This window comes from Coregonus lavaretus (genome assembly GCF_964263955.1).
Source record: "Coregonus lavaretus genome assembly, chromosome: 34".
NCBI lineage: Eukaryota > Metazoa > Chordata > Actinopteri > Salmoniformes > Salmonidae > Coregonus > Coregonus lavaretus.
Window position 1 is genome coordinate 446,457 of NC_140021.1, and position 26,409 is coordinate 472,865.

At 46.8% G+C, this 26,409-nt stretch overlaps 1 protein-coding gene across 1 annotated transcript in view; it reads left to right on the top strand.

The window, feature by feature from the left end:
• Positions 1–26,409, top strand: part of LOC311109208 (nuclear receptor coactivator 2-like) — a gene marked incomplete at its 3' end in the record, with an annotated part of 180,547 nt that overhangs the window by 97,391 nt on the left and 56,747 nt on the right. Inside the window, exons 4-5 of the mRNA XM_084152055.1 lie at positions 7,138–7,241; positions 23,403–23,580. Of these exons, the coding sequence (XP_084008181.1) occupies positions 7,138–7,241; positions 23,403–23,580 (282 nt within the window). The remainder of the gene's footprint in view (positions 1–7,137; positions 7,242–23,402; positions 23,581–26,409) is intronic.

Here is a 26,409-nt window from a genome sequence, read left to right on the forward strand (position 1 = left end):
CCTAAATGTAATTAATGTAAAGAATATTATACTGAACAGTATAAACTTAACATGCAACAATTTAATAGATTTTACTGAGTTACAGTGCATATGAGGAAATCAGTCAATTGAAATAAATTCATTAGGTCCTAATCTATGGATTTCACATGACTGGGAATACAGATATGCATCTGTTGGTCACAGATACCTTAAAATAATGGGCCTCACAATGGGCCTCAGGATATCGTCACGGTATTTCTGTGCATTCAAATTGCCATCGATAAAATGCAATTATGTTCATTGTCCGTAGCTTATGCCAGCCCATACCATAACCCCACTGCCACCATGGGGCACTCTGTTCACAACGTTGACATCAGCAAACCGCTCGCCTTGTGAAGCCGGTTGGACGTACTGCCAAATTCTCTAAAATGACGTTGAGGCGGCTTATGGTAGAGAAATTAACATTACATTCTCTGGCAACAGCTCTGGTGGACATTCCTGCGGTCAGCATGCCAATTGCAATCTCCCTCAAAACTTGACACATCTGTGGCATTGTGTTGTGTGACAAAACTGCACATTTTAGAGTGGCCATTTATTGTCCCCAGCACAAGGTGCACCTGTGTAATGATCATGCTGTTTAATCAGCTCCTTGATAGGCCACACCTGTCAGGTGGATGGATTATCTTGGCAAAGGAGAAATGCTCACTAACAGGGATGTAAACAAATGTGTGCACAAAATTTGAGAGAAATAAGCTTTTAGTGAAAATTGAAAATTTCTGGGATCTTTTATTTCAGCTCATGAAACATGGTACCAACACTTTACATGTTGCGTTTATATTTTTGTTCAGTGTATATCATCCTAAAGTAGTGTTATAAATTAATTCCTCTCACTTAAACAGACATATATCACATAACTAAGCATCTGGATATTTAATCACATCAGAGCCACACATCTCTCTTTTGACAACCATTAATGAAAATCCCTGAAAGGGGGTAGCTACTAAAAATTAATTTAGTTGTACCTTTTGTTCTTGAGTGTCCTTGATCTCGGCACATCCTTGAATGAATTGGCATCATGGTGGATTTTACTACAGCTATATAACAGTTCACAGATTCATGAAGCTGACTACTAAATTGAGCACATCAAGTACATAAATTAGCCAGACACACAATTAGCCTGACACACAGCGAATTCAGCGAGGCCTTTGGGAAGAAAGGTTTACATTTTGTGCAACAGATGAGATACGCCTGTTGGTTCGCAAATCAGGGGTGGGTGTCTTATGTTTTACAGAGACATGGTTGGATATATCTGTTTGTGACTCAGAAATTGAGATAGGCAAATTACTCTGTTGTCAGGAAGGATCGGAATCGGAACGGTAGGGGGGATATGTGAGTTTGTAAGATCGGACATGGCCTATAACGTCAGATTGGATTTAAGCGATGATCTGGAGAATGTCTGGCTGGATATCTGCCTTCCCAAAACCAAGCCGATTTTGTTGGGGGTGTGTTATAGGCCGCCCAATCAGAATGCATTCTATGAAGGTCTCGAAATTGTGTTGTCAAACTGTAATGATTCCCTGGTGAAGGAAATCATTTTGTCAGGGGATTTCAGTACTGATGTCTGCAAAAAGGATAGCCCAACCCACAATGTATTTATGTACTTCTGTAGATCACTTGCTCTGACCCAAATGATAAAAGATCCCACCAGGGTATGTGAAACTTAAATATTGGTGTCTGATAAATCAAAAATATTGCGGCGTGGAGTAATAGTCTATGGAATCAGTGATAATTGTATTACAGTTTGCACAAGGAGGGCTTTTAAAAATATATATTTAAGTGTCACAAAACTGTTAGAATCAGGGGACTCAAAAAATACTGTGTTGAAATGTTTAGGGAGCAAGTGTGTAATGAAAAAGCAGAGGTTGCCAATTAATTCAACTATTTTTTTTTTTACTTCTGGTTAGCAAGCTGGTTAGCAAGCTGGTTAGTAAGCTGGTTAACAAGCTGGTTAGCAAGCTGGTTAGCTGGTTAGCAAGCTTCCCACCAGTTCTAGTTAGTTTGGAAATGACCAAGTCAATAAGTATTATACCGAGTAAAGGGGTTTAGCCAAACTCTTTTTCTTTTGCAAAGGTAGCAACAGCCAAAATAGCCAGTGTGCTAGCAGAGCGTAAATGCTCCTAAACCACAGGCCTGGATAATATTCCTGCAAGGTTTCTTAGAGATTCTGCTGAGAAAATTGCCCCATTGTATTACGCATACTGTTAATCTCTCTCTTGAACAAGGCATCTTTCCCATGGACATGAAACAAGCTAACGTTTATACCTCTGCATAAGAAGGAGATTAAGTCTGACCCTGGGAATTATAGTATCTATCCTCAGTATGACATCAAAGATCCTGGAGAGAGTTGTACAATTAGCAAACGTATGAATGTGTCAACAAACAAAGTCTAATGTATGATTTTCAGTTTGGGTTTTAGAAAAACATACTCCACTGATTCATGTCTACTTTACCTGATTGACTTCATCAGGAAAGAGATTGATGAGGGAAATCTCTGTGTAATGGTGCTGCTTGACCTACAGAAGGCCATTCATATTTTTACATTTTAGTCATTTAGCAGACGCTCTTATCCAGAGCGACTTACAGTTAGTGAGTGAATACATTATTTTATATTTCATACTGGCCCCCCCGTGTCCCCTAATCTCCAAACTGGAGGCGCTGGGGTTAAGCAGTATCCTTCGAGGCTGGGTAAAGTCCTATATGTCAGATAGGGAGCAAGTGGTAGAGGTTCACTGTCTCAGGCAAAACCAATGAGTTGTGGCGTTCCGCAGGGAAGCGTGCTGGGGCCTCTACTGTTTTTACTGTACATAAACGATATGAAAGATGCTTGTTCTTGCCGTCTTTTCCTTTATGCGGATGACTCTACACTCCTGGTGTCTCACAAAAGTAAAACTATGTTGGCGAGCATACTGAGCACAGAGCTTACTAACATTAGCAAATGGCTTGGAGATAATAAGCTATCTCTGTATATACAGTACCAGTCAACCGTTTGGACACACCTACTCATTCAAGGGGTTTTTCTTTATTTTTACTTTTTTTTTTTTTTACATTGTAGAATAACAGCTTTGCACACTCTTTGCATTCTCTCAACCAGCTTCATGAGGTAGTCATCTGGAATGCATTTCAATTAACAGGTGTGCCTTGTTAAAAGTTAATTTGTGGAATTTATTTCCTTCTTAATGTGTTTGAGCCAATCAGTTGTGTTGTGACAAGGTAGGGGGGTATACAGAAGATAGTCCTATTTGGTAAAATACCAAGTCCATATTATGGCAAGAACAGCTCAAATAAGCAAAGAGAAACAACATGGTCAGTCAATATGGAACATTTCAATAACTTTGAAAGTTTCTTCAAGTGCTGTCACAAATACTATGAAGTGCTATGATGAAACTGGCTCTCATTAGGACCGCCACAGGAATGGAAGACCCAGAGTTACCTCTGCTGCAGAGGATAAGTTCATTAGAGTTACCAGCCTGTGTGACAGTGAGTGATGATGTTGTACTCAAGTCAGCTGTGCTGGTTTACTGGAGCCTGCTGGGCATGCTGACACACACACCATTAACCCTGAAAGAGATCAACGTGTTTGTGTTGTGTTTGTGTTTTGTGTGTGTGTGTGTAGTGCAAAATGGAGCCTGCTGCTTCTCTTTGCCTCCTCTTCCTGCTCCGTTTTCAGGAGATCAATGTGTGTGTGCTGCCAGCATACTAGCACCTCACGACCTCCCCCCCTCTCCTCCTCCTCCTCCTCCTTCTCTGTTCCCTAGCTCTTCTCCTCCTCCTCCTCCTTCTCTGTTCCCTAGCTCTTCTCCTCCTTCTCTGTTCCCTAGCTCTCCTCCTCCTTCTCTGTTCCCTAGCTCTTCTCCTCCTCCTTCTCTGTTCCCTAGCTCTTCTCCTCCTCCTTCTCTGTTCCCTAGCTCTCCCCCCCTCTCCTCCTCCTCCTCTGTTCCCTTGCGCTTCTCCTCCTCCTCCTCCTTCTCTGTTCCCTAGCTCTCCTCCTCCTCCTTCTCTGTTCCCTAACTCTCCTCCTCCTCCTTCTATGTACCCTAACTCTCCTCCTCCTCCTCCTTCTCTGTTCCCTAGCTCTCCTCCTCCTCCTTCTCTGTTCCCTAACTCTCCTCCTCCTCCTCCTTCTATGTTCCCTAACTCTCCTCCTCCTCCTCCTTCTCTGTTCCCTAACTCTCCTCCTCCTCCTCCTTCTATGTTCCCTAACTCTCCTCCTCCTCCTCCTTCTCTGTTCCCTTGCGCTTCTCCTCCTCCTCCTCATTCTCTGTTCCCTAGCTCTCCTCCTCCTCCTCCTTCTCTGATCCCTAGCTCTCCTCCTCCTCCTCCTTCTCTGTTCCCTAGCTCTCCTCCTCTCCTCCTCTGTTCCCTTGTGCTTCTCCTCCTCCTCCTCCTCCTTCTCTGTTCCCTAACTCTCCTCCTCCTCCTCCTTCTCTGTTCCCTAGCTCTCCTCCTCCTCCTCCTTCTCTGTTCCCTAGCTCTCCTCCTCCTCTGTTCCCTAGCTCTCCTCCTCCTCCTCCTTCTCTGTTCCTAGCTCTCCTCCTCCTCTGTTCCCTAGCTCTCCTCCTCCTCCTCTGTTCCCTAGCTCTTCTCCTCCTCCTTCTCTGTTCCCTAGCTCTTCTCCTCCTCCTTCTCTGTTCCCTAGCTCTCCCCCCCTCTCCTCCTCCTCCTCTGTTCCCTTGCGCTTCTCCTCCTCCTCCTCCTTCTCTGTTCCCTAGCTCTCCTCCTCCTCCTCTGTTCCCTAACTCTCCTCCTCCTCCTCCTTCTATGTACCCTAACTCTCCTCCTCCTCCTCCTTCTCTGTTCCCTAGCTCTCCTCCTCCTCCTTCTCTGTTCCCTAACTCTCCTCCTCCTCCTCCTTTCTATGTTCCCTAACTCTCCTCCTCCTCCTCCTTCTCTGTTCCTAACTCTCCTCCTCCTCCTCCTTCTATGTTCCCTAACTCTCCTCCTCCTCCTCCTTCTCTGTTCCCTTGCGCTTCTCCTCCTCCTCCTCATTCTCTGTTCCCTAGCTCTCCTCCTCCTCCTCCTTCTCTGATCCTAGCTCTCCTCCTCCTCCTCCTTCTCTGTTCCCTAGCTCTCCTCCTCCTCCTCCTCTGTTCCCTTGTGCTTCTCCTCCTCCTCCTCCTCCTTCTCTGTTCCCTAACTCTCCTCCTCCTCCTCCTTCTCTGTTCCCTAGCTCTCCTCCTCCTCCTCCTTCTCTGTTCCCTAGCTCTCCTCCTCCTCCTCCTTCTCTGTTCCCTAGCTCTCCTCCTCCTCTGTTCCCTAGCTCTCCTCCTCCTCCTCTGTTCCCTAGCTCTGCTCCTCCTGTGTACCTGTCTCTCCCTGCCATATGGTCGCACGTCAAACTGGCGTGGTGCGACACTTTAATATGTCCCCCTCCCGTTTCCCTCTCTGTTTAGCCGTACCTCCTCCTCATCAGCGTCATCTTTAGAAGTAGGGCAGACTTGCTTCGAACGTAAGGGCTCTCTGCTTTAACCCAATCACTGAATGGAGGAGGTATGGAGCGTCATAAACTGTAGATAGAGGATACATTTACGCTGCGTTCCAAATGGCACCCTGTTCCCTATGGTTCCTGGTCAAAAGTAGTGCACTACATAGAGGATACGGTGCTATTTGGGATGCAGTTGTACCCTAGATAGGAGATACACTAGTTCCTCATCTATAGACTCCATAAACTCCTCCTCTTCAAAAGCATTACCCTGGCCCTACCTTGTATTGGCTGTATAACATCCATAATAAGTCTATGTATTGTTATGTTGAGTTCAGCGCTGTTGACATTCCACCGTCTGACAGCTGAAGATGTTTACTCAGTTGGAGGAGGGATGACGTTGTTTCCATAGTGACTTAGAGGTATTTTTCATGCGTTGACGATGACCATCCAGCTAGCCGCCCGCGTGACAGCTGCGCGCGCACGTGCAGTTAGTGCCCCAGTTAGCGACATGGCAGCGGGTGGTGTCTAGACAATGCACTGTGCGTGAATGCGAGGGAGGGAGGGAGGGAGGGAGGGAGGAGGGAGGGAGGGAGGGAGGGAGGGAGAGAGAGAGAGAGAGGAGAGAGAGAGAGAGAGAGAGAGAGAGAGAGGAGAGAGAGAGAGAGAGAGAGAGAGAGAGAGAGAGAGAGAGAGAGAGAGAGAGAGAGAGAGAGAGAGAGAGAGAGAGAGAGAGAGAGAGAGAGAGAGAGAGAGAGAGAGAGAGAGAGAGAGAGAGAGAGAGAGAGAGAGAGAGAGAGAGAGAGAGAGAGAGAGAGAGAGAGAGAGAGAGAGAGAGAGAGAGAGAGAGAGAGAGAGAGAGAGAGAGAGAGAGAGAGAGAGAGAGAGAGAGAGAGAGAGAGAGAGAGAGAGACCCAAATGCCACCATATCCCCTGCATAGTGCATACCCTTTGAACAGAGCCCTATGATTTTCCCTATGGACCCTGGTCTAAAGTAGTGCACTATAAAGGGAATAGGTGCCATTTGGGACAGTCTGTGTGATGTCTCCCATATAGGTCAGTGGTTGTAATGAGGGATTTGAGGGTGAATGTCTCTGATAAGGTCTGGATTATTAATGGATCACATAGCCTACATTTGACATTCATTTGATAATTGTATAAGAGATGGAGAAATTTCTCCTCCCTTCAAGATCGGTAATCTCTTTATTAAACTGAAACGTAAGAATACATGTTAAAGGAAGTAACAGCTTGAGGATCTCTCTCCCTCTAACTGAATCTCTAGTAAACAGTGAAACATAGGAAGAGTACGTGTTAAAGGAAGTAACAGCTTGAGGATCTCTCTCCCTCTAACTGAATCTCTAGTAAACAGTGAAACGTAGGAAGAGTACGTGTTAAAGGAAGTAACAGCTTGAGGATCTCTCTCCTCTAACTGAATCTCTAGTAAACAGGAAGCAGGAAGAGTAGGTAGCTGAGCGATCCAAATGAACAGCATGTTCTATACATCCCAAATAGCACCCTATTACCTTTGCAGTGCACTACCCTTTGATGGGTTCGACTAGTTGTTTAGAGCCAGTCTTTGTCTCTCAGTTTAAGGTTTAGATTTGTTGATGAAGCTGTGAGGACATTTGAGGTAGAGAAAAGAAAGATACCTGAATCTGATTTGGCTTTCTTTCCTACAGAGGAAGCAGCAGCAGCCAATGAGGAGGAGGTACAGAAGGCGGACGTCTCATCAACGGGCCAATCCGTCATTGACAAGGATGCTCTCGGACCAATGATGCTGGAGGTGAGTCTGAGAGCTGCTGCAGCTGTTGGGCTAATTAGCCTAGGCTAGGCTATATCCAGGCAGTTCATTAGCCTAGGCTAGGCTATATCCAGGCAGTTCATTAGGCTAGGCTAGGCTATATCCAGGCAGTTCATTAGCCTAGGCTAGGCTATATCCAGGCAGTTCATTAGCCTAGGCTAGGCTATATCCAGGCAGTCATTAGGCTAGGCTAGGCTATATCCAGGCAGTTCATTAGCCTAGGCTAGGCTACAGTGGGGAAAAAAAGTATTTAGTCAGCCACCAATTGTGCAAGTTCTCCCACTTAAAAATATGAGAGAGGCCTGTAATTGTCATCATAGATACACGTCAACTATGACAGACAAAATGAGGAAAAAAAAATCCAGAAACTCACATTGTAGGATTTTTAATGAATTTATTTGCAAATTATGGTGGAAAATAAGTATTTGGTTCAATAACAAAAGTTTCTCAATACTTTGTTATATACCCTTTGTGTTGCAATGACACAGGTCAAACGTTTTCTGTAAAACTTCACAAGGTTTTCACACACTGTTGCTGGTATTTTGGCCCATTCCTCCATGCAGATCTCCTCTAGAGCAGTGATGTTTTGGGGCTGTCGCTGGGCAACACGGACTTTCAACTTCCCTCCAAAGATTTTCTATGGGGTTGAGATCTGGAGACTGGCTAGGCCACTCCAGGACCTTGAAATGCTTCTTACGAAGCCACTCCTTCGTTGCCCGGGCGGTGTGTTTGGGATCATTGTCATGCTGAAAGACCCAGCCACGTTCATCTCAATGCCCTTGCTGATGGAAGGATGTTTTCACTCAAAATCTCACGATACATGGCCCCATTCATTCTTTCCTTTACACAGATCAGTCGTCCTGGTCCCTTTGCAGAAAAACAGCCCCAAAGCATAATGTTTCCACCCCCATGCTTCACAGTAGGGATGGTGCTCTTTGATGCAACTCAGCATTCTTTGTCTCCAAACACGACGAGTTGAGTTTTACCAAAAAGTTATATTTTGGTTTCATCTGACCATATGACATTCTCCCAAACCTCTTCTGGATCATCCAAATGCACTCTAGCAAACTTCAGATGGGCCTGGACATGTACTGGCTTAAGCAGGGGGACACGTCTGGCACTGCAGGATTGAGTCCCTGGCGGCGTAGTGTGTTACTGATGGTGGCTTTGTTACTTTGGTCCCAGCTCTCTGCAGGTCATTCACTAGGCCCCCTGTGTGGTTCTGGGATTTTTGCTCACCGTTCTTGTGATCATTTTGACCCCACGGGGTGAGATCTTGCGTGGAGCCCCAGATCGAGGGAGATTATCAGTGGTCTTGTATGTCTTCCATTTCCTAATAATTGCTCCACAGTTGATTTCTTCAAACCAAGCTGCTTACCTATTGCAGATTCAGTCTTCCCAGCCTGGTGCAGGTCTACAATTTTGTTTCTGGTGTCCTTTGACAGCTCTTTGGTCTTGGCCATAGTGGATTTTGAGTGTGACTGTTTGAGGTTGTGGATCAGGTGTCCTTTTATACTGATAAGGTGCCATTAATACAGGTAACGAGTGGAGGACAGAGGAGCCTCTTAAAGAAGAAGTTACAGGTCTGTGAGAGCCAGAAATCTTGCTTGTTTGTAGGTGACCAAATACTTATTTTCCACCATAATTTGCAAATAAATTCATAAAAAATCCTACAATGTGATTTTCTGGATTTTTTTTCCTCAATTTGTCTGTCATAGTTGACGTGTACTTATGATGAAAACTACAGGCCTCTCATCTCTTTTAAGTGGAAGAACTTGCACAATTGGTGGCTGACTAAATACTTTTTTTCCCCACTGTATATCCAGGCAGTTCATTAGCCTAGGCTAGGCTATATCCAGGCAGTTCATTAGCCTAGGCTAGGCTATATCAGGCAGTTCATTAGCCTAGGCTAGGCTATATCCAGGCAGTTCATTAGGCTAGGCTAGGCTATATCCAGGCAGTTCATTAGGTAGGCTAGGCTATATCCAGGCAGTTCATTAGCCTAGGCTAGGCTATATCCAGGCAGTTCATTAGCCTAGGCAAGGCTATATCCCAGGCAGTTCATTCAAAAACAAGGATGCTTTTACATGCAGACACTGGGACAGAAGGCACGTGGGTGTGTTTCCTGCCGACACCCTATGTCTACGGAGCGTGGGTTGAGCTTACAGAGTCCGTACTTAGAGAGAGGGAGAAAAAGAGAGAAGAGTGGGGGTGTGAAGCGCTGGTCTCCCCGTCTGTCCCTCCATCCACTGGCTGCTAATAGATGGGAAAGCAGGCAGGAGGGAGAGAGGGAGGCAGTTGGAGAGGGAGAGCGAGGCAGTGGAGAGGGAGGGAGGCAGTGGAGAGGGAGGGGGAGGCAGTGGAGAGGGAGAGCGAGGCAGTGGAGAGGGAGAGGGAGGGAGGCAGTGGAGAGGGAGAGGGAGGGAGGCAGTGGAGAGGGAGATGAGGCAGTGGAGAGGGAGAGCGAGGCAGTGGAGAGGGAGAGGGAGGCAGTGGAGAGGGAGAGGGAGGCAGTGGAGAGGAGAGTGAGGCAGTGGAGAGGGAGAGGAGGCAGTGGAGAGGGAGAGGGAGGCAGTGGAGAGGGAGAGTGAGGCAGTGGAGAGGGAGAGTGAGGCAGTGGGAGGGAGAGGGAGGCAGTGGAGAGGGAGATGAGGCAGTGGAGAGGGAGGCAGTGGAGAGGGAGGCAGGGGAGAGGGAGAGCGAGGCAGTGGAGAGGGAGAGGGAAGCAGTGGAGAGGGAGAGGGAGGCAGTGGAGAGGGAGAGGGAGGCAGTGGAGAGGGAGAGGGAGGCGAGGGAGAGGGAAGCAGTGGAGAGGGAGAGGGAGGCAGTGGAGAGGGAGAGGGAGGCAGTGGAGAGGGAGATGAGGCAGTGGAGAGGGAGAGGGAGGCAGTGGAGAGGGAGAGGGAGGCAGTGGAGAGGGAGAGGAGGCAGTGGAGAGGCAGAGCGAGGCAGTGGAGAGGGAGAGGGAAGCAGTGGAGAGGGAGGCAGTGGGAGAGGGAGAGAGGGAAAGTGGCTATATATAGCAGAGATGCATGTGGATTCAGTGACGGTGGACCTCCAGAGCTATAAATATGACCCTGACGGAAGAGAAGCGGAGAGGAGAGGAGGAGGCGAAACGGACTGATTCATCCGGCAGCCAAGCAGCGAGGCTGTGCGTGTTGCTGCTTTGCCATTAGACGTCGGAGGCACTTCAGTAGCTGTACGTATGTTGGCTGTCTGGGACAACAGGGACATTGCTCAGCACACTGCAGCGGACCAGTGATTTACAGCCAGAAGAAATCAGAGCATTTCTGCTTTGTTTGTCTGCAGAAAATGACCAGGAAGAGAGAGGAGACACTAACACCCTAACTCAGCAGGCCTGTTGTCAGTCAGATAGTCAGTTAGTCAGTCCTAGCCAGTCAGTCAGCCAGCCAGTTAGCTAGCCAACCAGCTAGAAACCAGCCAGCCAGCCAGTCACCTAGCCAGCCAGCCAATCATTCCGTCAGTCCGTCAGTCCGTCTGTCAGCCAGTCCGTCAGTCAGTCAGTCCGTCTGTCAGCCAGTCCGTCAGTCAGTCAGTCAGTCCGTCAGCCAGTCCCTAGACTCCTCACTGATTTCTGTCTATTTGCTTGTGTATGTCCATTAAATGGCCTTTCCTCATAGAAATGCTGAACAGACTGATTTCTGTACATATATTGGGATTTCCCCTTTCAAAACCCTTCCCCTTTTTGATACCCAGTATGATTCAACAGACAGACACACAGACATGTAGACAGGCAGCATCCCAACTAGACACCAGCAATGTGTGGTCTAAAGTACCCCCCAGGGTCTCTCTCTCTCTCTCTCTCTCTCTCTCTCTCTCTCTCTCTCTCTCTCTCTCTCTCTCTCTCTGTCTCTCTCTCTCTCTCTCTCTCTCCCTCTCTCCCTCTCTGCCTCTCTCTCTCTCTCTCTCTCTCTCTCTGCCTCTCTCTCTCTCTCTCTGCCTCTCTCTCTCTCTCTCTCTCTCTCTCTCTCTCTCTCTCTCTCTCTGTCTCTCTCTCTGTCTCTCTCTCTCTCTCTCTCTCTCTCTCTCTCTCTCTGTAATATATTACGGAACAAAATTATAACTGCAACATGCAACAATTTCTAATCTATGATTTCACATGACTGGGCAGGGCCGCTGCCATGGGTGGGACTGGGAGGGCATAGGCCCACCCACTTGGGAGCCAGGCCCACCCACTGAAGAGCCAGGCCCAACCAATCAGAATGAGTTTTTCCCCCATTAAAGGGCTTTATTACAGACAGAAATACTCCTCAGTTTCATCAGCTGTCCGGTTGGCTGGTCTCAGACGATCCCGCAGGTGAAGAATCCGGATGTGGAGTTCCGGGGCAGCATGGTTACACGTGGTCTGTAGTTGTGAGGCCGGTTGGACGTTCTGCCAAATGATCTAAAACGATGTTGGAGGGGCTTATGTTAGAGAAATAGACATTCAATTCTCTGGAAACAGCTCTGGTGGACATTCCCTGCAGTCAGCATGCCAATTGCACGCTCCCTCAAAGCTTTAGACATCTGTGGCATTGTGTTGTGACAAAACTGCACATTTTAGTGGCCTTTTATTGTCACCAGAACAAGTTGCACCTGTGTAATGATCATGCTGTTTAATCAGCTTATTGATATGCCACACCTGTCAGGTGATGGAAATGCTCACTAACCAGGGATGTAAACAAATGTGTGAGTAATAAGCTTTTTGTGTGTATATATATATATACACAGTGAGGGGAAAAAAGTATTTGATCCCTGCTGATTTTGTACGTTTGCCCACTGACAAAGACATGATCAGTCTATAATGTTAATGGTAGGTTTATTTGAACAGTGAGAGACAGAATAACAACAACAAAAATCCAGAAAAATGCATGTCAAAAATGTTATAAATTGATTTGCATTTTAATAAGGGAAATAAGTATTTGACCCCCTCTCAATCAGAAAGATGTCTGGCTCCCAGGTGTCTTTATACAGGTAACGAGCTGAGATTAGGAGCACACTCTTAAAGGGAGTGCTCCTAATCTCAGTTTGTTACCTGTATAAAAGCACCTGTCCACAGAAGCAATCAATCAATCAGATTCCAAACTCTCCACCATGGCCAAGACCAAAGAGCTCTCCAAGGATGTCAGGGGACAAGATTGTAGACCTCCACAAGGCTGGTTCATCCTTGGGAGTAATTTCCAAACGCCTGAAGGTACCACGTTCATCTGTACAAACAATAGTAAGTAAGTATAAACACCATGGGACCACGCAGCGGTCATACCGCTCAGGAGTAGACGCGTTCTGTCTCCTAGAGATGAACGTACTTCAATCAATCCAGAACAACAGCAAGGACCTTGTGAAGATGCTGGAGGAAACAGGTACAAAAATATATATATCCACAGTAAAACGAGTCCTATATCGACATAACCTGGAAAGGCCGCTCAGCAAGGAAGAAGCCACTGCTCCAAAACCGCCATAAAAAAGCCAGACTATGGTTTGCAACTGCACATGGGGACAAAGATCGTACTTTTTGGAGAAATGTCCTCTGGTCTGATGAAACAAAATATAACTGTTTGGCTTAATGACCATCGTTATGTTTGGAGGAAAAGGGTGTGGCTTGCAAGCAACATCATGCTGTGGGGTGCTTTGCTGCAGGAGGGACTGGTGCACTTCACAAAATAGATGGCATCATGAGGAAGGAAAATAATGTGGATATATTGAAGCAACATCTCAAGACATCAGTCAAGAAGTTAAAGCTTGGTTGCAAATGGGTCTTCCAAATGGACAATGACCCCAAGCATATTTCCAAGGACAACAAAGTCAAGGTATTGGAGTGGCCATCACAAAGCCCTGACCTCAATCCTATAGAACATTTGTGGGCAGAACTGAAAAAGCGTGTGCGAGCAAGGAGGCCTACAAACCTGACTCAGTTACACCAGCTCTGTCAGGAGGAATGGGCCAAAATTCACCCGACTTATTGTGGGAAGCTTGTGGAAGGCTACCCGAAACGTTTGACCCAAGTGAAACAATTTAAAGGCAATGCTACCAAATACTAATTGAGTGTATGGAATCTTCTGACCCACTGGGAATGTGATGAAAGAAATAAAAGCTTAAATAAATCACTCTCTACTATCATTCTGACATTTCACATTCTTAAAATAAAGTGGTGATCCTAACTGAGCTAAAACAGGGAATTTTTACTAGGATTAAATGTCAGGAATTGTGAAAAACTGAGTTTAAATGTATTTGGCTAAGGTGTATGTAAACTTCTGACTTCAACTGTGTATAAATATATATTAATACCAGTCAAAAGTTTGGACACACCTACTCATTCCAGGGTTTTTCTTTATTTTTACTATTTTCTACATTGTAGAATAATAGTGAAGACATCAAAACTATGAAATAACACATATGGAATCATGTAGTAACCAAAATAGTGTTAAACAAATCAAAATATATTTTATATGTGAGATTCTTCAAATAGCCACCCTTTGCCTTGATGACAGCTTTGCACACTCTTGGCATTCTCTCAACCAGCTTCACCTGGAATGCTTTTCCAACAGTCTTGAAGGAGTTCCCACATATGCTGAGCACTTGTTGGCTGCTTTTCCTTCACTCTGCGGTCCAACTCATCCCAAACCATCTCAATTGGGTTGAGGTTGGGGGGTTGTGGAGGCAAGGTAATCTGATGCAGCACTCCATCACTCTCCTTCTTGGTCAAATAGCCCTTACACAGCCTGGAGGTGTGTTGGGTCATTGTTCTGTTGAAAAACAAATGATAGTCCCACTAAGCTCAAACCAGGTGGGATGGCATATCGCTGCAGAATGCTGTGGTAGCCATGCTGGTTAAGTGAATTCTAAATAAATCACAGACAGTGTCACAAGCAAAGCACCCCCACACCATCACACCTCCTCCTCCATGCTTTACGGTGGGAAATACACATGCAGAGATCATCTGTTCACCCACACCACGTCTCACAAAGACACGGCAGTTGAAACCAAAAATCTCCAATTTGGACTCCAGACCAAAGGACAAATTTCCACCGGTCTAATGTCCATTGCTTGTGTTTCTTGGCCCAAGCAAGGCTTATTGGTGTACTTTAGTAGTGGTTTATTTGCAGCAATTTGACCATGAAGGCCTGATTCACAGTCTCCTCTGAACAGTTGATGTTCAGATGTGTATGTTACTTGAACTGTGTGAAGCATTTATTTGGGCTGCAATTTCTGAGGCTTGTATCTCTAATGAACTTATCCTCTGCAGCAGAGGTAACTCTGGATCTTCCATCCCTGTGGCGGTCCTCATGAGAGCCAGTTTCATCATAGTTCATCGTTTCAAAGTTCTTGAAATGTTCCGTATTGACTGACCTTCATGTCTTTAAGTAATGATGGACTGTCGTTTCTCTTTGCTTATTTGAGCTGTTCTTGCCATAATATGGACTTGGTCTTTTACCAAATAGGGCTATCTTCTGTGTACCACCCCTACCTTGTCACAACACAACTGATTGTCTCAAACGCATTAAGGAGGCACAGCTGTTAATTTAAATGCATTCCAGGTGACTACCTCATGAAGCTGGTTGAGAGAATGCCAAGAGTGTGCAAAGCTGTCATCAAGGCAAAGGGTGGTTATTTGCAGAATCTCAAATATTAAATATATTATGATTTGTTAAACACTTTTTTGGTTACTACATGATTCCATATGTGTTATTTCATAGTGTTGATGTCTTCACTATTATTCTACAATGTAGAAAATAGTAAAAATAAAGAAAAACCCTGGAATGAGTAGGTGTGTCCAAACCTTTGACTGGTAGTGTATATATTGTGTGTGTCTAATGTACCCCCAGGCTATTGGACTGTGTGTTGGTTCTTCTATCCTTGTGGAGACCTAAAATCCCCAAAAGCCCCCACATTTCCCAAGTCCCCATGAGGACAAAGGCTATTTTAAGCTTAGGCTACATTTGAATGCCAAAGATACAACATAATGGCTTTCCAAGAGTTGTTGAGTGTTCCCAAGTGCTCTTGTTAAATCCACTTCAATCGGTGTAGATGAAGGGGAGGAGACAGGTTTAAAGAAGGATTTTTAAGCCTTGAGACAATTGAGACATGGATTGTTCAGAGGGTGAATGGGCAAGACAAAAGATTTAAGTGCCTTTGAACGGGGTATGGTAGTAGGTGACAGGCGCACCGGTTTGTGACGAACTGCAACGCTGCTATGTTTTTCACGCTCAACAGTTTCACGTGAAGACCGGTCCACCACCCAAAGGACATCCAGCCAACTTTACACAACTGTGGGAAGCATTGGAGTCAAAATGGTCCAGCATCCTTGTGGAATGCTTTCGACACCTTGTAGAGTCCATTCTCCGACAAATTGAGGCGGTTCTGAGGGCAAAAGGGGGTGCAACTCAATATTAGGAAGGTGTTCTTAATGTTTTGTACACTCAGTGTATAGTACCTATGACCGTTACCATTTACTCCAGCTCAGACATGGGTTCAGTTGGATGCCATCACCTTTGAGCAGATGATTCATTAATGGCATTACAGATGGTGTTAATAGCCTGTACCTGGTAACCCTGATGCAGAGACAGGTATAGGTAGAATGCACCCTATTCTCTGGTCAATAGCAGGGCACTACAGTGCCTTAGGAAAGTATTCAGACCCCTTGACCTCTGGTCAATAGCAGGGCACTACAGTGTCTTAGGAAAGTATTCAGACCCCTTGACCTCTGGTCAATAGCAGGGCACTACAGTGTCTTAGGAAAGTATTCAGACCCCTTGACCTCTGGTCAATAGCAGGGCACTACAGTGTCTTAGGAAAGTATTCAGACCCCTTGACCTCTGGTCAATAGCAGGGCACTACAGTGTCTTAGGAAAGTATTCAGACCCCTTGACCTTTGGTCAATAGCAGGGCACGACAGTGTCTTAGGAAGGTATTCAGAACCCTTGACCTCTGGTCAATAGCAGGGCACTACAGTGTCTTAGGAAAGTATTCAGACCCCTTGACCTCTGGTCAATAGCAGGGCACTACAGTGTCTTAGGAAAGTATTCAGACCCCTTGACCTCTGGTCAATAGCAGGGCACTACAGTGTCTTAGGAAAGTATTCAGACCCCTTGACCTCTGGTCAATAGCAGGGCACTACAGTGTCTTAGGAAAGTATTCAGACCCCTTGACCTTTGGTCAATAGCAGGGCACGACAGTGTCTTAGGAAGGTATTCAGAACCCTTGACCTCTGGTCAATAGCAGGGCACTACAGTGTCTTAGGAAAGTATTCCGACCCCTTGACCTCTGGTCAATAGCAGGGCACTACAGTGTTTTAGGAAAGTATTCCGACCCCTTGACCTCTGGTCAATAGCAGGGCACTACAGTGTCTTAGGAAAGTATTCAGACCCCTTGACCTCTGGTCAATAGCAGGGCACTACAGTGTCTTAGGAAAGTATTCCGACCCCTTGACCTCTGGTCAATAGCAGGGCACTACAGTGTTTTAGGAAAGTATTCCGACCCCTTGACCTCTGGTCAATAGCAGGGCACTACAGTGTCTTAGGAAAGTATTCAGACCCCTTGACCTCTGGTCAATAGCAGGGCACTACAGTGTATTAGGAAAGTATTCAGACCCCTTGACCTCTGGTCAATAGCAGGGCACTACAGTGTCTTAGGAAAGTATTCAGACCCCTTGACCTCTGGTCAAAAGCAGGGCACTACAGTGTCTTAGGAAAGTATTCCGACCTCTTGACCTCTGGTCAATAGCAGGGCACTACAGTGTCTTAGGAAAGTATTCAGACCCCTTGACCTCTGGTCAATAGCAGGGCACTACAGTGTCTTAGGAAAGTATTCAGACCCCTTGACCTCTGGTCAATAGCAGGGCACTACAGTGTCTTAGGAAAGTATTCAGACCCCTTGACCTTTGGTCAATAGCAGGGCACGACAGTGTCTTAGGAAGGTATTCAGAACCCTTGACCTCTGGTCAATAGCAGGGCACTACAGTGTCTTAGGAAAGTATTCAGACCCCTTGACCTCTGGTCAATAGCAGGGCACTACAGTGTCTTAGGAAAGTATTCAGACCCCTTGACCTCTGGTCAATAGCAGGGCACTACAGTGTCTTAGGAAAGTATTCAGACCCCTTGACCTTTGGTCAATAGCAGGGCACGACAGTGTCTTAGGAAGGTATTCAGAACCCTTGACCTCTGGTCAATAGCAGGGCACTACAGTGTCTTAGGAAAGTATTCCGACCCCTTGACCTCTGGTCAATAGCAGGGCACTACAGTGTTTTAGGAAAGTATTCCGACCCCTTGACCTCTGGTCAATAGCAGGGCACTACAGTGTCTTAGGAAAGTATTCAGACCCCTTGACCTCTGGTCAATAGCAGGGCACTACAGTGTATTAGGAAAGTATTCAGACCCCTTGACCTCTGGTCAATAGCAGGGCACTACAGTGTCTTAGGAAAGTATTCAGACCCCTTGACCTCTGGTCAAAAGCAGGGCACTACAGTGTCTTAGGAAAGTATTCCGACCTCTTGACCTCTGGTCAATAGCAGGGCACTACAGTGTCTTAGGAAAGTATTCAGACCCCTTGACCTCTATAGCATGACACTGTAAATGGAGTAGGGTGTTGAATTAATCTCATCTACAAATCAAATCAAATGTATTTGTCACATACACATGGTTAGCAGATGTTATTGCAAGTGTAGCGAAACGCTTGTGCTTCTAGTTCCGACAGTGCAGTAATATCTAGCAAGTACTATCTAACAGTTCCACAACAAATATCTAATACACACAAATCTAAGTAAAGGAATGGAATAAGAATATATAAATATATGGATGAGCAACGTCATTATCAGAGCGGCGTAAGCTAAGATGCAATAGATAGTATAGAATATAGTATATACATATGAGATGAGTAATGCAAGACATGTAAACATTATTAAGATAGTATAGAATACAGTATATACATATGAGATGGGTAATGCAAGACATGTAAACATTATTAAAGTGCCATTATTAAAGTGACTAGTGTTCCATTTATCAAAGTGGCCATTGATTTCCCAGTGTATGTAGGCAGCAGCCTCTTTAGTGATGGCTGTTTAACAGTCTGTTAAATACATAATTCATTCATAATTCATTGATCTTTATTGATGCAACTTTCCATTCATGCAGACTTGACAGTTAAATGCTGAAAGGGCTGCAGGTATATTTAGAGCTGGATGTTGTGCGAGAGTTGTGCAACGTGGGTAGAATCTTCTTCAGAAGCTGTAATGGCTGCCAAAGGTGCGTCCAACAAGCATTAACTTTGGGGTGTGAAGACGTAGAAATTCTAGATTTTGACTTTGAATATGTGAAGTAGGTTGTGTAGATCTGTGTGGAGGAAAAAAATCAAATTTAATCCCGTTTTAGTTTACATTTTAAGTCAGCAAAATGTGAAGACTGTGCAAGGGGTGTGTAGACTTTCACTAGGCACTGTACCTCAGAACATAACAGATGACAGAACTTTCCTGACAAACGATGATGTTGGAGTGAACTATCCACTTCAAACAGAGACAGAACCAGAGACAGAGACAGAACCAGAGACAGAACCAGAGACAGAACCAGAGACAGAACCAGAGACGGAACCAGAGACGGAACCAGAGACAGAACCAGGGCCTTTCTCTGTGGTGATAATGACATACATTGTATGAAGCAGTGCATATACTGGATGGTTAGTTAGTTTCACACCATTGTCTCTCTCTCTCTCTCTCTCTCCCTGTCTCTCGCTCTGTCTCTCCCTCTGTCTCTCTCTCTGTCTCTCCCTCTGTCTCTCGCCACCGGCTTTATTGGCATGGGAAACGTGTGTTAACATTGCCAAAGCAAGTGAAGTAGATAGTAAACAAAAGTGAAATAAACAATAAATATTAACAGTAAACATTACACTCAGAAGTTCCAAAAGAATAAAGACATTTCAAATGTCATATTATGTCTATATACAGTGTTGTAACAATATGCAAATACTTAAAGTACAAATGGGAAAATAAATCAACATAAGTATGGGTTGTATTTACAATGGTGTTTGTTCTTCACTGGTTGCCCTTTTCTTGTGGCAACAGGTCACAAATCTTGCAGCTGTGATGGCACACTGTGTTATTTCACCCAGTAGATAAGGGAGTTTATAAAAATGTGGTTTGTTTTCGAATTCTTTGTGGATCTCTGTAATCTGAGAGTCATATGTGTCTCTAATATGGTCATACATTTGGCAGGAGGTTAGGAAGTGCAGCTCAGTTTCCACCTCATTTTGTGGGCAGTGTGCACATAGCCTGTCTTCTCTTGAGAGCCAGGTCTGCCTACGGCAGCCTTTCTCAATAGCAAGGCTATGCTCACTGAGTCTGTACATAGTCAAAGCTTTCCTTAAGTTTGGGTCAGTCACAGTGGTCAGGTATTCTGCCACCGTGTACTCTCTGTTTAGAGCCAAATAGCATTCTAGTTTGCTCTGTTTGTTTGTTAATTCTTTCCAATGTGTCAAGTAATTCTCTTTTTGTTTTCTCATGATTTGGTTGGGTCTAAATGTGTTTCTGTCCTGGGGCTCTGTGGGGTCTGTTTGTGTTTATGAACAGAGCCCCAGGACCAGCTTACTTAGGGGACTCTTCTCCAGGTTCATCTCTCTGTAGGTGATGGCTTTGTTATGGAAGGTTTGGGAATCGCTTCCTTTTAATGTGGTGTTTGTCCCATTTTGTGAATTCTTAGTTGGTGAGCGGACCCCAGACCTCACAACCATAAAGGCAATGGGGTCTATAACTGATTCAAGAATTTTTAGCAAGATCCTAATTGGTATGTCACATTTTATGTTCCTTTTGATGGCATAGAAGGCCCTTCTTGCCTTGTCTCTCAGATCGTTCACAGCTTTGTGGAAGTTACCTGTGGCGCTGATGTTTAGGCCGAGGTGTGTATAGTTTTTTGTGTGCTCTAGGGCAACGGGGTCTAGATGGAATTTTTATTTGTGGTCCAGGCAACTGGACCTTTTTTGGAACACCATTATTTTTATATTACTGAGATTTACTGTCAGGGCCCAGGTCTGACAGAATCTGTGCAGAGGATCTAGGTGCTGCTGTAGGCCCTCCTTGGTTGGTGACAGAAGCACCAGATCATCAGCAAACAGAAGACATTTGACTTCAGATTCTAGTAGGGTGAGGCCGGGTGCTGCAGACTGTTCTAGTGCCCTCGCCAATTTGTTGATATATATGTTGAAGAGCGTGGGGCTTAAACTGCATCCCTGTCTCACCCCACGGCCCTGTGGAATGAAATGTGTGTGTTTTTTGCCAATTTTAACCGCACACTTTTTTGTGTACATGGATTTTATAATGTTGTATATTTTTCCCCCAACCCCACTTTCCATCAATTTGTATAGCAGACCCTCATTCCAAATTGAGTCAAAAGCTTTTTTTGAAATCAACAAAGCATGAGAAGACTTTGCCTTTGTTTTGGTTTGTTTGTTTGTCAATTAGGGTGTGCAGGGTGAATGCGGGGTCTGTCGTACGGTAGATACATTGAGCTGATTTCTGACACGCTGTTCCTTATTTTTCCGTAGTGTATTTCTGTATTGTTTCAGTGATTCACCATAGTGAAATAGGGTCAGGTTTTCTGGGTCTCTTTGTTTTTGGTTGGATAGGTTTCTCAATTTCTTTCTTAGGTTTTTGCATTCTTCATCAAACCATTTATCACTGTTATTACTTTTCTTTGGTTTTCTGTTAGAGATTTTTAGATTTGATAGGGAAGCTGAGAGGTCAAATATACTGTTTAGGTTTTCTACTGCCAAGTTTACACCTTCACTATTACAGTAGAACGTTTTGTTCAGGAAGTTGTCTAGAATGGATTGAATTTGTTGTTTCCTAATAGTTTTTTGGTAGGTTTCAACACTACTTTCCTTCCATCTATAGCATTTCTTAATATTATTCAGTTCCTTTGGCTTTGATGCTTCATGATTGAGTATTGCTCTGTTCAAGTAGACTGATTTTGCTGTGGTCTGATAGGGGTGTCAGTGGGCTGACTGTGAACGCTCTGAGAGACTCTGGGTTGAGGTCAGTGATAAAGTAGTCTACAGTACTACTGCCAAGAGATGAGCTATAGGTGTACCTACCATAGGAGTCCCCTCGAAGCCTACCATTGACTATGTACATACCCAGCGTACCCAGCGTGCGACAGAGCTGCAGGAGTTGTGACCCGTTTTTGTTGGTTATGTTGTCATAGTTGTGCCTAGGGGGGCATATGGGGGAGGGAATGCTGTCACCTCCAGGTAGGTGTTTGTCCCCCTGTGTGCTGAGGGTGTCAGGTTCTTGTCCAGTTCTGGCATTTAGGTCGCCACAGACTAGTACATGTCCCTGGGCCTGGAAATGATTGATTTCCCCCTCCAGGATGGAGAAGCTGTCTTCATTAAAGTATGGGGATTCTAGTGGGGGGATATAGGTAGCACACAGGAGGACATTTTTCTCTGTTGAGATAATTTCCTTTTGGAATTTCTAGCCAAATGTAAAATGTTCCTGTTTTGATTAATTTAATAAAGTGAGTTAGGTCTGCTCTATACCAAATTAGCATACCCCCTGAGTCCCTTCCCTGTTTCACACCTGGTAGTTTGGTAGATGTGACTACCAGCTCTCTGTAACCTAGAGGGCAACCAGTGGGTCCATCTCCTCTATACCATGTTTCTTGTTCGATGACAATGTCTGTATTTCTGATTTCTTTGGTGAAGTCCAGGTTCCTGCTCTTTAGGCCGAAGGCAGATGACCTCAGGCCTTGGATATTCCAGGATGAGATAGTGAAGGCTTTGTGCTCCATAAAGTGTCCAATGATGTTAGTCGTGTGGTTTGGCCTCAGACCTGTAAGTGTGAGCAGAACCTGCTGAGCATCTGGTACATGCCATTGGCTTGGGCTAGTGTAAGAGTGGGGGTTGGGCCTGTTTGCCTGCTCACGGCCTGGGCGTATGTGTGACTTTCATGTTTAGGCCCTCTTTGCGGGAGTGGGGGGCATGGGGTGGGAAGGAGGGGCATAGATCTGATCTGAGGGGGCCTAAATGGGGTGTGGGCATGGTTGACTTGGGGGGGTCTGTTGATCTGTTGCTCCTGTGTGAGGTGTTGGGTCTGCGGTTGAGGGCGATATCCTTTAGGGTCCGGACGAAGGTGGGCACTGCTGCCTTGTATAGGTGGACCTGGTCATAAAGGCTGTTCACGTCCAGGGTGGAGTGGTGGGCCAGGTAGACATTTGGTTTTGAGGCAGAGTCACTGGAAATATTTGCGTTTACCTGCTGTATGGTAGCAGGGTGGAAGTCTTTTTGTGGTAGGTTGAGATAACCCTCTGTCTCTCTCTCTGTCTGATACCTCTGTCTCTCTCTCTGTCTGATATCTCTGTCTCTCTCGCCCTCTGTCTCTCTCGCCCTCTGTCTCTCTCTCCCTCTGTCTCTCTCTCCCTCTGTCTCTCTCTCCCTCTGTCTCTCTCTCCCTCTGTCTCTCCCTCTGTCTCTCCTTTTGTCTCTCGCTCTCTGTCTGCTACCTCGGTCTCTCTCACCCTCTGTCTTCCTCTCTCTCTCTCTCTCTTTCTCTGTCTCTCTCTCTCTCTGTGTGCCTGTCTCTCTGTCTGGCCCCCTCTCCCTCCCCTCCCTCCCCCCGCTGCCACCATTGTCACACAGTACAGTCTATTAACTCTCAGCCCTTGGTAAGAAAGCTATTGTAATATGGCTTCCACCCTGTCGCTTTCTGTGAAAACAACAATTAGCTCTTATTAGCATTATTATTTTTTACATTTCCTCTCATTTCTTAATGTTCCGTTGTTCAACTAGCGAGATCAAAGGCTAGTTCTCAGAGTGATCTATTGAGTCGACTGAAATGGCACCCTTTCCCCTATATAGTGCACTACTTTTGACCAAAGCCCTATGGGCCCTGGTCAAAAGTAGTGCACTTTAAAGGGAATATCGTGCCATTTGGGGCACAGCAAAAACATTTAAACGTTTAAATACCCTGCTGAATCGAGAGACAACTGTAAAAGGAGAAATGTCTGTTTTATGAAGAAGTCTTCTACAAATTATGACTCATTATGTCTTTACTCAAACCGCTTACCTCTTCCTCGCCCTTGGTCTCTTGTAGATATTTTCAAAAGCTAGAAAGTTGAATGAAGTTTACGAAAACAAATAAATGTCTATTCCTTCTCCCCCCTGCAGGCCCTGGATGGGTTCTTCTTCGTGGTGAACATGGAGGGTAACATGGTGTTTGTGTCGGAGAACGTGACCCAGTACCTGCTGTATAACCAGGAGGAGTTGATGAACACCAGCGTCTACAGCGTGCTGCACGTAGGAGACCACGCTGAGTTCATCAAGAACCTGCTGCCCAAGAGCCTGGGTGAGTCTACAGTACTGTATATTTAGGGATGGGTGAGTCTACAGTACTGTATACCTGGGATGGGTGAGTCTACAGGACAGTATACCTGGGATGGGTGAGTCTACAGGACAGTATACCTGGGATGGGTGAGTCTACAGTACTGTATACCTGGGATGGGTGAGTCTACAGGACTGTATACCTGGGGATGGGTGAGTCTACAGGACTGTATACCTGGGATGGGTGAGTCTACAGTACTGTATACCTGGGATGGGTGAGTCTACAGGACTGAATACCTGGGATGGGTGAGTCTACAGGACTGAATACCTGGGATGGGTGAGTCTACAGTACTGTATACCTGGGATGGGTGAGTCTACAGGACAGTATACCTGGGATGGGTGAGTCTACAGGACAGTATACCTGGGATGGGTGAGTCTACAGTACTGTATACCTGGGATGGGTGAGTCTACAGGACAGTATACCTGGGATGGGTGAGTCTACAGGACAGTATACCTGGGATGGGTGAGTCTACAGGACAGTATACCTGGGATGGGTGAGTCTACAGGACTGTATACCTGGGGATGGGTGAGTCTACAGGACTGTATACCTGGGATGGGTGAGTCTACAGTACTGTATACCTGGGATGGGTGAGTCTACAGGACTGAATACCTGGGATGGGTGAGTCTACAGTACTGTATACCTGGGATGGGTGAGTCTACAGTACTGTATACCTGGGGATGGGTGAGTCTACAGTACTGTATACCTGGGATGGGTGAGTCTACAGTACTGTATACCTGGGATGGGTGAGTCTACAGGACAGTATACCTGGGATGGGTGAGTCTACAGTACTGTATACCTGGGATGGGTGAGTCTACAGTACTGTATACCTGGGGATGGGTGAGTCTACAGTACTGTATACCTGGGGATGGGTGAGTCTACAGGACTGAATACCTGGGATGGGTGAGTCTACAGGACAGTATACCTGGGATGGGTGAGTCTACAGGACAGTATACCTGGGATGGGTGAGTCTACAGTACTGTATACCTGGGGATGGGTGAGTCTACAGGACAGTATACCTGGGATGGGTGAGTCTACAGGACAGTATACCTGGGATGGGTGAGTCTACAGGACTGTATACCTGGGATGGGTGAGTCTACAGGACAGTATACCTGGGATGGGTGAGTCTACAGTACTGTATACCTGGGATGGGTGAGTCTACAGTACTGTATACCTGGGGATGGGTGAGTCTACAGGACAGTATACCTGGGATGGGTGAGTCTACAGGACTGAATACCTGGGATGGGTGAGTCTACAGGACAGTATACCTGGGATGGGTGAGTCTACAGGACAGTATACCTGGGATGGGTGAGTCTACAGTACTGTATACCTGGGGATGGGTGAGTCTACAGGACAGTATACCTGGGATGGGTGAGTCTACAGGACAGTATACCTGGGGATGGGTGAGTCTACAGGACAGTATACCTGGGGATGGGTGAGTCTACAGGACAGTATACCTAGGGCTCTATCTTTCTCTATCTCTCTCTCTCCCAATCAACCTGCTGCCCAAGAGACTGGTAGAGTCTACAGTCCAGCCACCCCTCCCAGCCCACCGCTCCACCTCTCTCTCTGTCCAGCCACCCCTCCCAGCCCACCGCTCCACCTCTCTCTCTGTCCAGCCACCCCTCCCAGCCCACCGCTCCACCTCTCTCTCTGTCCAGCCACCCCTCCCAGCCCACCGCTCCACCTCTCTCTCTGTCCAGCCACCCCTCCCAGCCCACCGCTCCACCTCTCTCTCTGTCCAGCCACCCCTCCCAGCCACCCTCCCAGCCCACCGCTCCACCTCTCTCTCTGTCCAGCCACCCCTCCCAGCCACCCTCCCAGCCCACCGCTCCACCTCTCTCTCTGTCCAGCCACCCCTCCCAGCCCACCGCTCCACCTCTCTCTCTGTCCAGCCACCCCTCCCAGCCCACCCTCCACCTCTCTCTCTGTCCAGCCACCCCTCCCAGCCCACCGCTCCACCTCTCTCTCTGTCCAGCCACCCCTCCCAGCCCACCGCTCCACCTCTCTCTCTGTCCAGCCACCCCTCCCAGCCCACCGCTCCACCTCTCTCTCTGTCCAGCCACCCCTCCCAGCCCACCGCTCCACCTCTCTCTCTGTCCAGCCACCCCTCCCAGCCCACCGCTCCACCTCTCTCTCTGTCCAGCCACCCCTCCCAGCCCACCGCTCCACCTCTCTCTCTGTCCAGCCACCCCTCCCAGCCCACCGCTCCACCTCTCTCTCTGTCCAGCCACCCTCCCAGCCCACCGCACCACCTCTCTCTCTGTCCAGCCACCCCTCCCAGCCACCCTCCCAGCCCACCGCTCCACCTCTCTCTCTGTCCAGCCACCCCTCCCAGCACACAGCTCCACCTCTCTCTCTGTCCAGCCACCCCTCCCAGCCCACCGCTCCACCTCTCTCTCTGTCCAGCCACCCCTCCCAGCCCACCGCTCCACCTCTCTCTCTGTCCAGCCACCGCTCCACCTCCTCTCTCTCTGTCCAGCCATCGCTCCACCTCTCTCTCTGTCCAGCCACCCCTCCCAGCCACCCCTCCCAGCCAGCCCACCCCTCCACCTCTCCCTCTGTCCAGCCACCCCTCCCAGCCACCCCTCCCAGCCAGCCCACCGCGCCACCTCTCTCTCTGTCCAGCCACCCCTCCCAGCCAGCCACCGCTCCACCTCTCTCTCTGTCCAGCCACCCCTCCCAGCCACCGCTCCACTTCTCTCTCCTCCTCTCGTCCCCCTAAGAGGCAGGTAGGTAGTGGCTAAGCCTGTCAGTCTCAGTGTAACGGATCACGCTCAGTACTCTTTATTGCTC